The sequence below is a fragment of the Plecotus auritus genome (genome assembly GCF_963455305.1).
Source record: "Plecotus auritus genome assembly, chromosome: 9".
Taxonomy (NCBI): Eukaryota; Metazoa; Chordata; class Mammalia; order Chiroptera; family Vespertilionidae; genus Plecotus; species Plecotus auritus.
Window position 1 is genome coordinate 155386626 of NC_137783.1, and position 12460 is coordinate 155399085.

The window sequence follows — 12460 nt, forward strand, 5'->3', positions numbered from 1 at the left end:
ACACAGCATATTTATTGGTTTCCAAAAGGGATTTTATGATCAAAAGGAGTTTCGGGTGTGCCCAAATCCTATTCATCAGGATCTGAGTAAGCTCCTTATTTTGGGTGGGTCAAGGTCCTTTTTGATCCTCATTCCAAGTACTTGGAATCAGTACTGATAACAGGATTCTGCCAGTGCCCTTGGGCTCAGCTGATAAGAATTAAAAAAGTATCCATGTGCCTTCCCAGAGGGCTCTCTACAGGTGGGTTCCATGAAATCCATTGGTGATAGGTCAGGGAGGCGGGAGAAAGCCAAGGGGAGCACCTCTGGGACTGGCTAAAAAGTAAAATGATAGACACGTGCTTTTACCTAGGTGGGTGCAGGGTAGTTAACCGTCCGCAAGGAACAGGTTAACCATAACAGTGAAGGAATTTTCGGTCTCTGTCCTGGCGCCCAGGGCAGGTGGCTATGTGTGCCCTGAGGGGTCGGGAAAGAGGGAAGTTTCGAATTAGCCTGACATTTCACAGGAATGTTATCTTAGATGCAAGAAGACAGATAGGCTCAGGGAAGATAAAGGTTGACCTTGTCGGGGAAGATTCCAGCCTAGGACGGAACTGCCTACCATCACTGCGTTCAGTTCAAGTTTCATTTCAGACCATCCCTGGTGGTGACTTTAGTCTCTGAGTTTGCAGGACGGCCATGCAGGCCTCCCCTGAGCTGTCAGGTCAGCACGTGGCCCCTTTCGTCCACACGTCCCCCTTTGGGTCATAAATCAGTCCAAAGGAGGCACTGGTGACCAGCCTTTGGGTCGGATAACGGAGTCCCACAGTGCTACGAAGGCTCATTCCCGGGATGTCTCAGTGTCAGCACATCTTTTGGAACAGGTGGACCCCTGGGGATGGGGCCAGACCATAACCTTAGGTGGCATTTAAGGTCGCATTATTATTATTCAGAAAGGGCCGGTAAGTGGGAGGCCGTCAGATCCTGTATGTTTAAAAAGTTTGAGGACCCCTGCAAGCTCTCGGCTCCTGGGTGCACCTCCTTCCCCGCCCAGTTGGGTTACCCATGCGTTTCCCCCTGGCTGGGTCCCGGTTCTCTCCCCCCTCTCCCCTCCCCCCGCCCCCACGTGGTCCTGTCCCTGCCTTCCTAGCTTCCTTCCGTCTCCCCAAAACAGCATTCTCCATTTTTCTCACCGTTTTGTTGGGGGGGGGGGCACCCAGTCTGGGTTCCTTTGCACCCCACCCTCTCTCTGCCTGACTGTGGGGAGCGCGTCCCACACGGCAGGGCACCTGCACTGTCACTGCGTCACCCACAGATAAGGGTCCCTGCCCTGCCACGGCCACGAGCTGTCATCACACCGTGGGCGCCAATCAAGGCTCCTCCGGCTACACCCTCCGACGGGCCGTCCTGGCCCGTGGCCAGCCCCCCGACATGCATGTGCCGTGTTGGTCTACAGCCGAGCACACGTGCGTGTGTGTGTTGCCGTCCATGTGGTCAGGTCCCTGTCCCGGATGGAGCCAAGCCGGCCGCAGGGTCAGGATGTGAGTCGCGGAGCGGAAGGAAGGAAGGGGGGTTCTCTGTGTCTGCAGGCGGGCCGCCGGCCCTGGGAGAAGGGGAAGGTGAGGACGGCGGACACAGCAGGGCGGTCCGGCCTGTGGGTTCTGAGGTTAGCCAGTTCCTCCTCCCTCGCGCAGGGGTCCCTCCTTCTGAGCTGTTTGGTTTTGGGTCTGAAAGGAGAGAGCCACCCAACAGGTGACCTTTTATGTAGGGCCGTGGTCGGCAAACTGCGGCTCGCGAGCCACAGGCGGCTCTTTGGCCCCTTGAGTGTGGCTCTTCCACAAAATACCACGGCCTGGGCGAGTCTGTTTTGAAGACGTGGCATTAGAAGTTTAAGTTTAAAAAATTTGGCTCTCCAAAGAAATGTCAATCGTTGTCCTGTTGATATCTGGCTCTGTTGGCTAATGAGTTTGCCGACCACTGATATAGGGCAAGGGCTCACCCGTGGGGCCAGATCGGGGGCGCCCAGGAGGCCGGGCTGGGCAGAAAGGAGCCGAGGCGGGAAAGAGAGGCGGGTGGGCGTGAGCAGCGGCCTGAGCTCTGCAGGGGCTGCTCCCGGGTGGAGGCTGAGCTGCCTGTGGAGGTGCGTGCGGACCCTCCGCCTGGGAGATGGACCTTGGATACAGACGGTTTGCTTCGACGCCTCCGGAGCACTTGATCCGCTGGGAGGTTCCGGGGGCCTGCACAGTGCGCAGCTGAGATTGTCCCCCCGGTTCCCGCTGGTCACTTCCGGACCGCAGCCCTGACCCCTCTTCCAGGCGGGCCCTCGCTTCCTTTGCATTGCTTTGCGAGTGGAAGTCTCTTGATGGGGGTCGGGGGCGGGGGGGGGCAGGAATGGGGCGTTTGAGAGACAGCAAGATGTTCCTGTTTTTTTTTTTTTGTTTGTTTGTTTTTTAATATATTTTTATTGATTTCAGAGAGGAAGAGAGAGAGAGAGAAAGAAACATCCATGATCAGAGAGAATCATGGATCGGCTGCCCCCTACTGGGGATCGAGCCCACAACCCGGGCATGTGCCCTGACCGGGAATTGAACCCGTGTCCTCCTGGTTCCTAGGTCGATGCTCAACCGCGGAGCCACGCCGGCTGGGCTGTTCCTGTTCTTTTAATGACTAGGATGCACCTCATTGGCCATCAGGGAGGCTTTTGGGGGAAGTAGAGGCCTGGGGATGCACCTGGTGACTGTAACCTTTAAAATCACATTCTTTGTCCGGCCGGAGTGGCTCAGTGGTTGAGCGTCTAACCCAGGAACCAGGAGGTCAGGATTCGATTCCTGGTCAGGGCACAGGCCCGGGTTGCCGGCTCGATCCCCAGTGTGGGGCGTGCAGGAGGCAGCCAATCAGTGATTCTCTCTCATCATTGATGTTTCTTTCTCCCTCCCTCTCCCTTCCTCTCTGAAATCAATCAATCAATCAATATATATATATATATATACATTTTTAAAAATATTGAAATAGACCATGAATTCACACGCTTTGTCAGTGCCCGAGTCCTGACCTCTGAACTGTCTTCCCCCGACACGGACATGTTTCTTTTTAATATATTTTTATTGATGTCAGAGAGGAAGGGAGAGGGAGAGAGATGGAAACATCCATGATGAGAGAGAATCATGGACCGGCTGCCTCCTGCACGCCCCCTACTGGGGACGGAGTCCGCAACCCGGGCATGTGCCCAGGACCCTTGAGTCCGCAGGCTGGCGCTCTATCCACTGAGCCACACCGGCCAGGGCCGGAAATGTTTCTTTGGCCATCACCTCGCAGCCGTTACTCTTTGTCTTGCGCAGTCGGAGTGGCGTGGCCAGCAGTGGCTGGACCTGCAGGGAAGGGACCAGCCCGTGGCCGGATCTCCGGGGTTGTCCCTGCGCCTAAGGCGTCCCTCCGGGGCTGTGCGGTTATGCGTAGTTTCCCCAAGGCTGTGACTACTTCGGGCCTTTAGTCGGTTTACTTTGGGTTCCTAGGAATGGCGTTTTCCGTTTGATTTTTTGGTGACTCTGTAAATGACAGGGTTACCTCATCGGCACAGTCCCCAGGTGCCTCCCCCGGCCTCAGCACTAGAAAACCAGGTTTACTGGTAGTCCAGGAAGTCTAGGGTCTCGCTGGGCTGCCTGCCCCGGCCCCGCCCCCGGTCCTGGCCCCGCCCCCACCCTGGCCCCGGCCCCGCCTCAGGCAGCACAGAGCCCCGCCCACTCTCCCGGTCCCAGCCCCGCCCCCGCCCCAGGCAGCACAGAGCCCCGCCCACTCTCCCGGTCCCAGCCCCGCCCCCGCCCCAGGCAGCACAGAGCCCCGCCCACTCTCCCGGTCCCAGCCCCACCCCCGCCCCAGGCAGCACAGAGCACCGCCCACTCTCCCGGTCCCAGCCCCGCCCCCGCCCCAGGCAGCACAGAGCCCCGCCCACTCTCCCGGTCCCAGCCCCGCCCCCGCCCCAGGCAGCACAGAGCACCGCTCCCACCACAGCCCCGCCCCCACCCCAGGCAGCACTGAGCCCCGCCCCAGGCAGCACAGCCCCGCCCCCAGCCCCACCCCCAGCCCCTCCCGGCAGCACAGAGCCCCGCCCACTCTCCCGGTCCCAGCCCCACCCCCGCCCCAGGCAGCACAGAGCACCGCTCCCACCACAGCCCCGCCCCCACCCCAGGCAGCACTGAGCCCCGCCCCCAGCCCCGCCCCAGGTAGCACAGCCCCGCCCCCAGCCCCACCCCCAGCCCCTCCCGGCAGCACAGAGCCCCGCCTCCAGCCGCGCCCCCACCCCCAGCCCCGCCCCAGGCAGCACAGAGCCCCGCCCGCTCTCCGGCAGGTGCACGGGGCCCTCTTTCCCGCCTTTTGCCATTCCGGTGGCTGGTTTGTGTCTTCCGTGAGGGATGCAGTTTGGCCCCGCGTCTCAGCGTTTCAGAGCGGCGCTGCGTGTTTCCACCAAGTGCCCCGCCGGCCAGGACGGCAGCCTCATTCCTCCCTCGCGCCTTCCGTCCTGAGCGTGTGAGCCACAAAGCCATGGGAGCGGGCGTCCTGGGCGCCCAGGAGCCCACGGGGGGCAGGCAGGGCCTGGAGCCGCGAACGAAGGTGACCCGGCAAAGGGCGGGGCGTCTCCTGCACGGAGCACCTCACCTGAGCGATGGTGGTGGAGACCCCGTTGCCGGGAGCGGACACTGAGGAACAGCTCACGGCTCCACTCCCCGTGGTCTGCCCCGCAGCTCCGTCCTCCCGCCCTCCCGCCCGGCCGCGTGGCTGGGCTGCGCTGCGCTGACCCGGGCTGTGTTGCAGGGATCCTGTACGGCACCATGACCATGGAGCTGGGCGGCCGGGTGACCATCGAGTGCAAGAAGAGCCACTTCCAGGCCGAGCTGGAGTTCAAGCTCAAGGTAGCTCGGGCGCACACCCCCCCCCCCCCCCCCCGCTCGGAGGGCGCAGAGGCCGGGTCCGGCTGCAGAGGACGGGCTGGGGGACCCCTCCCGCCCTCTTTGTGCCCCAGAGCTGGTTTCCTGAGCAAGCGCACCTGGGGGAGCAGCTGCCGAGGGGAGGCGCTGCCCACAGGCCCTCGTGGGGGGCACCCCGCCCCCGGCAGCCCTGAGCTCAGGCTGAGGCACTGGACGAGGGCCCGCCTCTAGCTGGGGTCCCGTCCCAGCTGGGCTCCCGTGCACCCACCAGAGCTGAGAGCCTGTCCCCCGGGAGGTGCCCCCTCCGCGTCCCACGGGGAGGCCGGGGTGTGTGGAGAGGCCGCCCTCACGGACGCCGTGTCCCCTCAGCCGTTCTTTGGGGGCAGCGCGAGCATCAACCAGATCTCGGGCAGGATCACGTCGGGGGACGAGGTGCTGGCGCATCTCTCGGGGCGCTGGGTAAGAGGCCGCCCTGGGGCCTGGCACGCGGTGGGGCGGCCGGGATGGCCTGGGCCCGCTGAGCCGCCGCCTCTGCTGCAGGACGGGGAGGTGTTCATCAGGGAGGAGGGGCGCGGGGGCCCCCAGCTCTTCTGGAACCCGAGCCCCGAGGTTCGCGGACAGAGGCTGCGGCTGCGCACGGTGCTTCCGGAGGAGCAGGCGGAGCTGGAGTCGGAGAGGTGAGCCTGCCGCCCGCGGCCCCGCCCCCAGCCCAGTGGGCAGGGCTGCGGGCCTGTGAGCAAGTCCCAGGATGTCGCTGGGAGGATGGGTCTCCCCCCCTCCATTCCCCTCCCCCCCCCTGTGGCAGGGGAGCTGTCCTGTGGGGGAGGGGCAGCAGGGCAAGAGCTGGTCTGGGCGGCACTGCCTGCAGGTGACCAGCCGCCCCAGGGTGGGCCCTGCTGGGGAGGGTGAGCTGTGGGGGTGAGGGGGTGAACGAACCCCGTGCCCCTCAGGGCGCTGTCTCGGCGGGACCTGCTGCATATGGGGGTGCATATGGGGGTGCCTGTCTATGAAGGGTTACCTGCTGTCTCCTGGGGGAGGTCTGGCTTCTGCGAGCTTCCTGGCGGGAGCCTAGCGTGCGTGGGCTCCTGGGTCGCACCCTCTGAACCACGGTTTCCTTGTCTTTCAAGCGAAGACCCTGTGAGGTGGGGGAAGGGGGAAGCGGGGCGGGGGGGTGTCTCCATCTGGCCCAGCGTAGGCCCGGCCTCGGGGTGGCGTGGTCACCCTGCCTTCGAGCTGGTAGCGTGGGGCAGGGCACTGAGTGACCGCGGGCATGCTGTGGGCAGGTGCCCTGGCCCCGTCACGGCCTCCCGTGGCCTCCGCCCACCCCTCCAGCCGCCACCTCGAGGACAGGGGTGGGCAGGGATCTCCCAGGAGGCTGCGCTTCGGCCAGGGCCCTCCCCAAGGTCACTGCGTCCTTGAAGGGTCTGACCCGCTGGACCCGTGGTCTCTGTTCGTGGAACGGTCACGCCCGGAAGAGGCCGGGGCAGGGACCAGGGAGGAAAGCCCGCGTTTAGTGCTCCGTGTGCCGCCACGTGCGTGTGCCGGAGCCTAGGGCGCGCTCCCGGGGGGGCCCCCCCACACTGGTGGTCCCACCTGATCCCCAGGACCTCCCCTGCACATGTGTGAGAAAACCTGTACGTGCAGGCCGCAGAGAGGGAGGGAGAGACAGGGAAGCAGCAGTGAGGAGAGAGAAGCCTGGGTCAGCTGCCTCCTGCACGCCCCCCACTAGGGACTGAGTCGGCGACCCGGGCGGGTGCCCTGGCCTCCTGGATCCTGGGTCGCTGCTCCACCACTGAGCCACACGCCGGGCTCCGCAGCGCGTGGAGAGAGGGGCACCTTTTGAACGGGTTGTGCTGGCTGCGCAGGGCACCCCGTCAGGCCAGCTTCTCAGCGGCGCTGGGGCCGCCTGAGGCCTCTGCCCGCGTCTAGGCTGTTCCCACATCGCTGGTCTCCAGGAGAGAAGCACCCAGATCATAGCGACAGGAAGCACGGAGAAACTTGAGCAACTTGGGACAATTTTGCTTCTGTTGAATCTAATTTATATGTGTATATATATATATTTTTAAATATGTTTTATTGATATTTTACAGAGAGGAAGGGAGAGGGATAGAGAGCTAGAAACATCGATGAGAGAGAAACATCCATCAGCTGCCTCCTGCACACCTCCCACTGGGGATGTGCCTGCAACCAAGGCACATGCCCTTGACCGGAATCGAACCCGGGACCCTTCAGTCCGCAGGCCGACACTCTATCCACTGAGCCAAACCGGTTTCGGCTTAAATATATATTTTTTATTGATTTCAGAGAGGAGGGGAGAGGGAGAGAGAGAGAGACATCCATGATGAGAGAGCATCATGGATCGGTTGCCTCCTGCACGCCCCCCACTGGGGACAGAGCCCACAACCCGGGCATGTGCCCTGACTGTAATCGAACTATGACCTCCTGGTTTGTAGGTTGACGCTCATCCACTGAGCCACGCTGGCTGGGCTAAGTTTATATATTTTTTAAAATACGTTTGTATTGATTTCAGAGAGAGAGAGAGAGACATCCATGATGAGAGAGCATCATGGATCGGCTGCCTCCTGCACCCCCCCCACGGGGGACGGAGCCTGCAATCGAACTGTGACCTGGTTCCTAGGTCAGGGCTCAACCCCTGAGCCACCCCAGCTGGGTTGTTGAATCTAATTTTTAAAATGGGGCTTATTTTTTTTTAAAAAAAGTGTCCCAGGAGACGGGGCGCCCCGATTGGCAGTGAGCTCCCCGTCACCGGGGGCAATCCGTGGAGCGTGTGCTAAGCCTCCCGCCGGCGCTGGGGGGGGGCGGGGGCACGGCCACCCAGGCCCCCAGCTCAGAGCGGTGCCCGCCCGCAGGCTGTGGCGGCACGTCACCAGGGCCATCAGGGAGGGCGACCAGCACACGGCCACGCGGGAGAAGTTCGTGCTGGAAGAGGCGCAGCGGCAGCGGACCCGGGAGCAGCAGCAGCAGCGCCTGGCCCCGTGGACGCCCCGGCTGTTCCACCTGGACCCCGCCACCCAGGAGTGGTGCTACCGCTTCGAGAAGTGAGTGTGGCAGGCGGGGCCCGGGCCCGTGATGGGCTGGACTGGCACATGCCCCCACCCAGCCTGGCCCTGGGCCTGAGAAACCCGAGGGGCCCCTGCTCCCCCCGGAGGAGCGAGGGATGGGGCGGGGCCGGATCAGGGCTCCTGGCTGTCCCGTGTGCGGCCCCTGCACGTGGTGTTGGGGGCAGGGGCTCTCGTGGGGGGGGGGGGCTCTGGCTGAGGAGCCCTGGCCCCGCCCACGGACACCCTCTGGCCCTGCAGCCACAGCCCCTGGGACCCCCGGAAGGACCTCGCCCAGTATGAGCAGGACGGGGCGCTGCACACCCTGCAGCGGGAGAGCCGCACCGCCCAGGCCCGTCTGGGGGGCAGCCCAGGGCCCAGGCGCCAGGTCAGCACCCAGGGCCCTGCTGGGGCGTCCTCTGCAGCGAGGGGGGGACAGTGAGGCTGCCCCCACCCGCCTGGCCTCCTCTCCGCCCCCTGTCCTGTCACCCTCTCACCTCCACCTCCAGCAGGGCCTCCTGTGGGCCCCGCCGTGTCCCCTGCCCCGCCCTCCCCAGCAGGGGACCTGAGACCCCTGGACACTCAGGACACTCAGTCCCAGCCCACGGGTCCCAGACCGCCCTCACGGTGTTCCGCCTGGCCCGTTCCCCAGGGGAGGGAACTGAGGCTCTGGGACTGGCCTGGGCGCGGTGGGGGGGGGGGGGGAGGGCCTTGAGGGGCAGCGGGAAGGAGGGAGGCGCAGGAGGCTGTGCTTTCCGAGGGGCGTCCGGCTGCAGGTTCCCCACGTGCTGCAGGTTCCCCGGGCAGCGTACCCCCAGCAGGTCCCCGTGGGGTGCGGTGGGTGTGGGGCGCTCCCGGCCCAGCACCTCCGTCTCCCTGCAGAGGCCGGGCCCCGACCGGCGGCTCCGCAAGGCCAGCGACCAGCCCTCCGGCCACAGCCAGGTCACCGAGAGCAGCGGCTCCACGCCCGAGTCCTGCCCGGAGCTCTCGGACGAGGATGGGGGCTTTGTCCCCGGTGAGCGGTGGGGCAGGCCCTTCTGCAGGGCGGGCAGGTGTGAAGGCACCTTTGTGGGGGGGGGGGCAGTGCCCAGGACGACCCCCCCACCCCCAGCGGCCTCAGGGGCCTCCCTGAGTCCAGGACAGACGAAGGTGTGGGCAGGCGGCTGGGGCTCCCCAGCCCTGGGCTCAAGGGCAGGGCACCGCCCATGGCTGACGGGGGGCGGGGGGGGCGGGCTGGGTGTGTCCCTCGGCCTGTGGCCCTCTGGTCCCCCCCTGCCTGTGTCTCCCGGTGTGGTCCCCGCCTCCGCAGTGGGGAGCCCCCCTTGGCCATTTCTGTCTGTCTCCCGGGGCAGCTGAGCCTGGGGGCCCCCCCTGAAAGGTCCCTCGCACCTCTCCCTGCCCCCCCGGTTCTGGTAGCTCTGTCCCGAGGACTCCCACGAGGCGGGCAGGGGCTCGAGCTGGGCACCACTCCGGGACCGCACTCTCTGGCCCCCCGACATCCCAGCTCATCCCCCTTTCTCCCCTCCCCTGCGTGCCCCCTCGTGCCCTGGTCCTGTGGCTGGCGGTGCCGCCCCAGGCGGGGAGAGCCCGTGCCCGCGGTGCAGGAAGGAGGCCGGGCGGCTGCAGGCGCTGCACGAGGCCGTGCTGTCCATCCGGGAAGCCCAGCAGGAGCTGCACAGGTAGGAGGGGGCGGGACCCCGAGAGCTGGGCGGGGACCAGGTGCGCACGCATGGCGGCCGCTGGGAGCTGGCACCCTCTAGGGCAGGGGTGGGCAAACTTTTTGACTCGAGGGCCACCATGGTTTCTTAAACTGGACCGGAGGGCCGGAACAAAAGCATGGATGGAGTGTTGGTGTGAACTAATATAAATTCAAAGTAAAGGAGCGGAGGGGAGAGCAAGAGAACCGGATAGAACAGCCGGATCCGGCCCGCGGGCCATCGTGTGCCCACGGCTGCCCTAGGGTCTGGGTGGCCTGGGGGCACAGGAAGATGCCTGGGCTCCTGCCCCTCGAGGGACGGCGGCCACAGGGAGTCCTGTGTGAGCTGCTGAGCCGGCTGCTTGCTGGGCAGCCCGTGGGCAGGGCAGTGTCGGTGTGGGTGCCGTGGGCAAGGAGGGTGTGGGTGCTGGGCAAGCCGGAGCCCCGGTGAGTCAGCGCACCCGGTGAGTCAGCACCGGCCCTCTGAGCATCCTCCTGGCAGCCGGCGGCTGCAGACAAGGCCAGGACCTGCAGGCCGGCCCGGAGCTTGTCGCAGTCCGCCCGCCCCAGACTCCGCGGCAGAGCTGGGGCTGCGTGTCCGGGGTCACGTAACACGGGTCCCGCAGACGCGGCTCACACCAGCCTCCTCCCCGTGGCCCCGCGGCCCCGCCCTGTCCCTCTGTGGGTGTCCAGGCCTCTGCTGTGCCCACAGTCCCCTTGGATGAGGCCCCGGCAGTGACCTCATTTGACCTTAATCTTCTCTCTAAAGGCCCGTCTCCAAATGCGGCCCCAGCGGAGGTCCGGGGTCAGGGCTCCAACACGTGACGCTGGGGGTGGGACGCATCTCACCATCAGAGCGGGGGGGGGGGGGGGTAGGTCCAGCTCCCCTGGCGCTGACCCCGGTCCCTCGAGCGCGTGCCCTGGGTGCCCGCCCCTGTCGCCTCCCCCTCGCGCAGCGTCCCTGAGGTGGATGTGCGTCCCCCCCGGCCGGCCTGGCTGAGCCGCCCCGTCCTTGCAGGCACCTCTCGGCCATGCTCAGTGCCTCGGCGAGGGCGCGGCGGGCGGCGGCCCCGGGCCTCCTGCAGAGCCCGCGCGCCTGGGGGCTGCTGTGCGTGCTGCTGGCGTGCCAGCTGCTCGTGAACCACGTGCTCACGTAAGAGTCCTGCGGGAGCGGCGTCACCTGCAGACCCGCCGCCCGCCGCCCGCCACCTTCCCGGCACCCAGCACTGGACACCCCGGGAGGCAGGCGGACGGCGCTCCGAGCTCGGCCACGTGGACAGAGGGGTCCCGGCAGCAGGACGACGGCAGGAGGGACCTGGCAGGTCCCTGGGGAGGTGCTGGCCTCTCGGCGGGGCCCCGCCCAGCGCCGGCCTGGATGCTCCAGCCACACGCCACCGCCCGGTGCCCCGCTCCTGGCCACCCGCCTCTCACTCCCGCTGCAGCGTCCACCTGCCGGGGGGGCTGGCGTGGGTGGGAGCGGGGGGGGGGGCTGCCAGGGTTGGACAGTCCCTCCCAGTGGGGCTGCGGGGTGGAGGAGCCAGCCGGGGGCCGCCAGGGCCGCCTCGGGCCTGAAGCACAGGCTGTCCCTCCTGAGACCCTGCCCGTGTCGCCTGGAGCGGCCTCGGGCGGGACCCCGGCGCCCCCTGACTTGGCTCGTGGGGTTTACTCTGGTTTGTGGGGTTCACTCTGCCCGTGTGCTGTTTGGACACAAGCTCAGTGAGAAGTACGGGGGCAGCCGGTCCTGCAGGCGGGTGGGGCTGCGGGTGCGGGTGCGGCTCAGCTGCCCACACGGACACGGGACATGGACACGGGGACACGGGGACTGTTGGGCTGGCTGATGCGTGCTCTCCCACTGGACGCTTTTTGCTCTTGTTGTTAATCCTCACATGTTTTTCCACTGATGTTTAGGGAGAGTGAGTGGGAGGGCGGGGAGAGACAGACAGAAACACGGGTGTGAGGGAGCCACATCGACTGGTCACCTCCCGCACGTGCCCCCGCCCGGGCTGGGATGGAGCCGGCGGCCCTTGACCGGGATCGAACCCAGGACCGTTCAGTCCGAGGGCCCATGTTCCATCCACTGAGCCACACCGGCCGGGGCTCTCCACTTTTCAAACAGACACAACGGCAATATTGTAGGCAGCGCCTGGCCTCGGTTCCTATGTCCCGTGCCACGTGTGTGCGCGTGTGCCTGTGGGAGTGTGCGTGTGTGAGCACCTGCACAGGGGCGTGCCCCCGGAGCCTTAAACTTGGTGGCCGCGCCCTCTGAGCTGATGGCCTCATCTTCCAGATTTTGTATCCATGCTCTTGTTGCACCCCCCGCCCCCCCCGCCCCAATTCGGGGACACGTCTGTGCTCCATCCCTTGAAATAAAAGAACACACACATTGCATGGTGTCTTCTTGGGGGGGGGGGTCTGGGAATGAGGGGCTTCCCCGGGGGCAGACTCTGTGCCAGCCGGGCACTGTCTGGGGCTGGAGGGCCAGGGGAGGGTCCGAGGCCCTGAGGATTGGGGGGGCCCGGGGCGGGATGGGGCACTGGGTAGCAGGCCCACCCTGTGAAGCATGTGCCAGGAGGCGGGAAGGAGGGGGTGGGGCGCCCCTCCGCCACCCCCTGGGAAGCACACTGATACATCAGGCTGGGAGCCGGGTGCTGGTCCTGAGGTCCCAGCAGCCGCCGGAGGGCGCCCCTGCCTCCTGCTGCGGACCGGAGGGTGGGAGCTTGGTGACGAACCTCAGGCTTGCAGGGCAGGGGAGGTGACTGACCTGAGGTCTTAAACCACACCGCCCAGATGGCATTTAGGGGGGC

General features: G+C 65.8%; 1 protein-coding gene across 4 annotated transcripts in view; it reads left to right on the plus strand.

Annotated features, from left to right (window-relative positions):
- Positions 1–12035, plus strand: part of OSBPL5 (oxysterol binding protein like 5) — a 65480-nt gene extending 53445 nt beyond the window's left edge. For all 4 annotated transcript variants that reach the window (XM_080688297.1, XM_080688296.1, XM_080688298.1 and 1 more), the window contains exons 15-22: positions 4789–4886; positions 5271–5360; positions 5442–5578; positions 7772–7960; positions 8222–8348; positions 8843–8975; positions 9537–9639; positions 10675–12035. In XM_080688297.1, coding sequence (XP_080544423.1) covers positions 4789–4886; positions 5271–5360; positions 5442–5578; positions 7772–7960; positions 8222–8348; positions 8843–8975; positions 9537–9639; positions 10675–10813 — 1016 coding nt within the window. In that variant the 3' untranslated portion in view covers positions 10814–12035. The remainder of the gene's footprint in view (positions 1–4788; positions 4887–5270; positions 5361–5441; positions 5579–7771; positions 7961–8221; positions 8349–8842; positions 8976–9536; positions 9640–10674) is intronic.
- Positions 12036–12460: the final 425 nt, after the last annotated feature.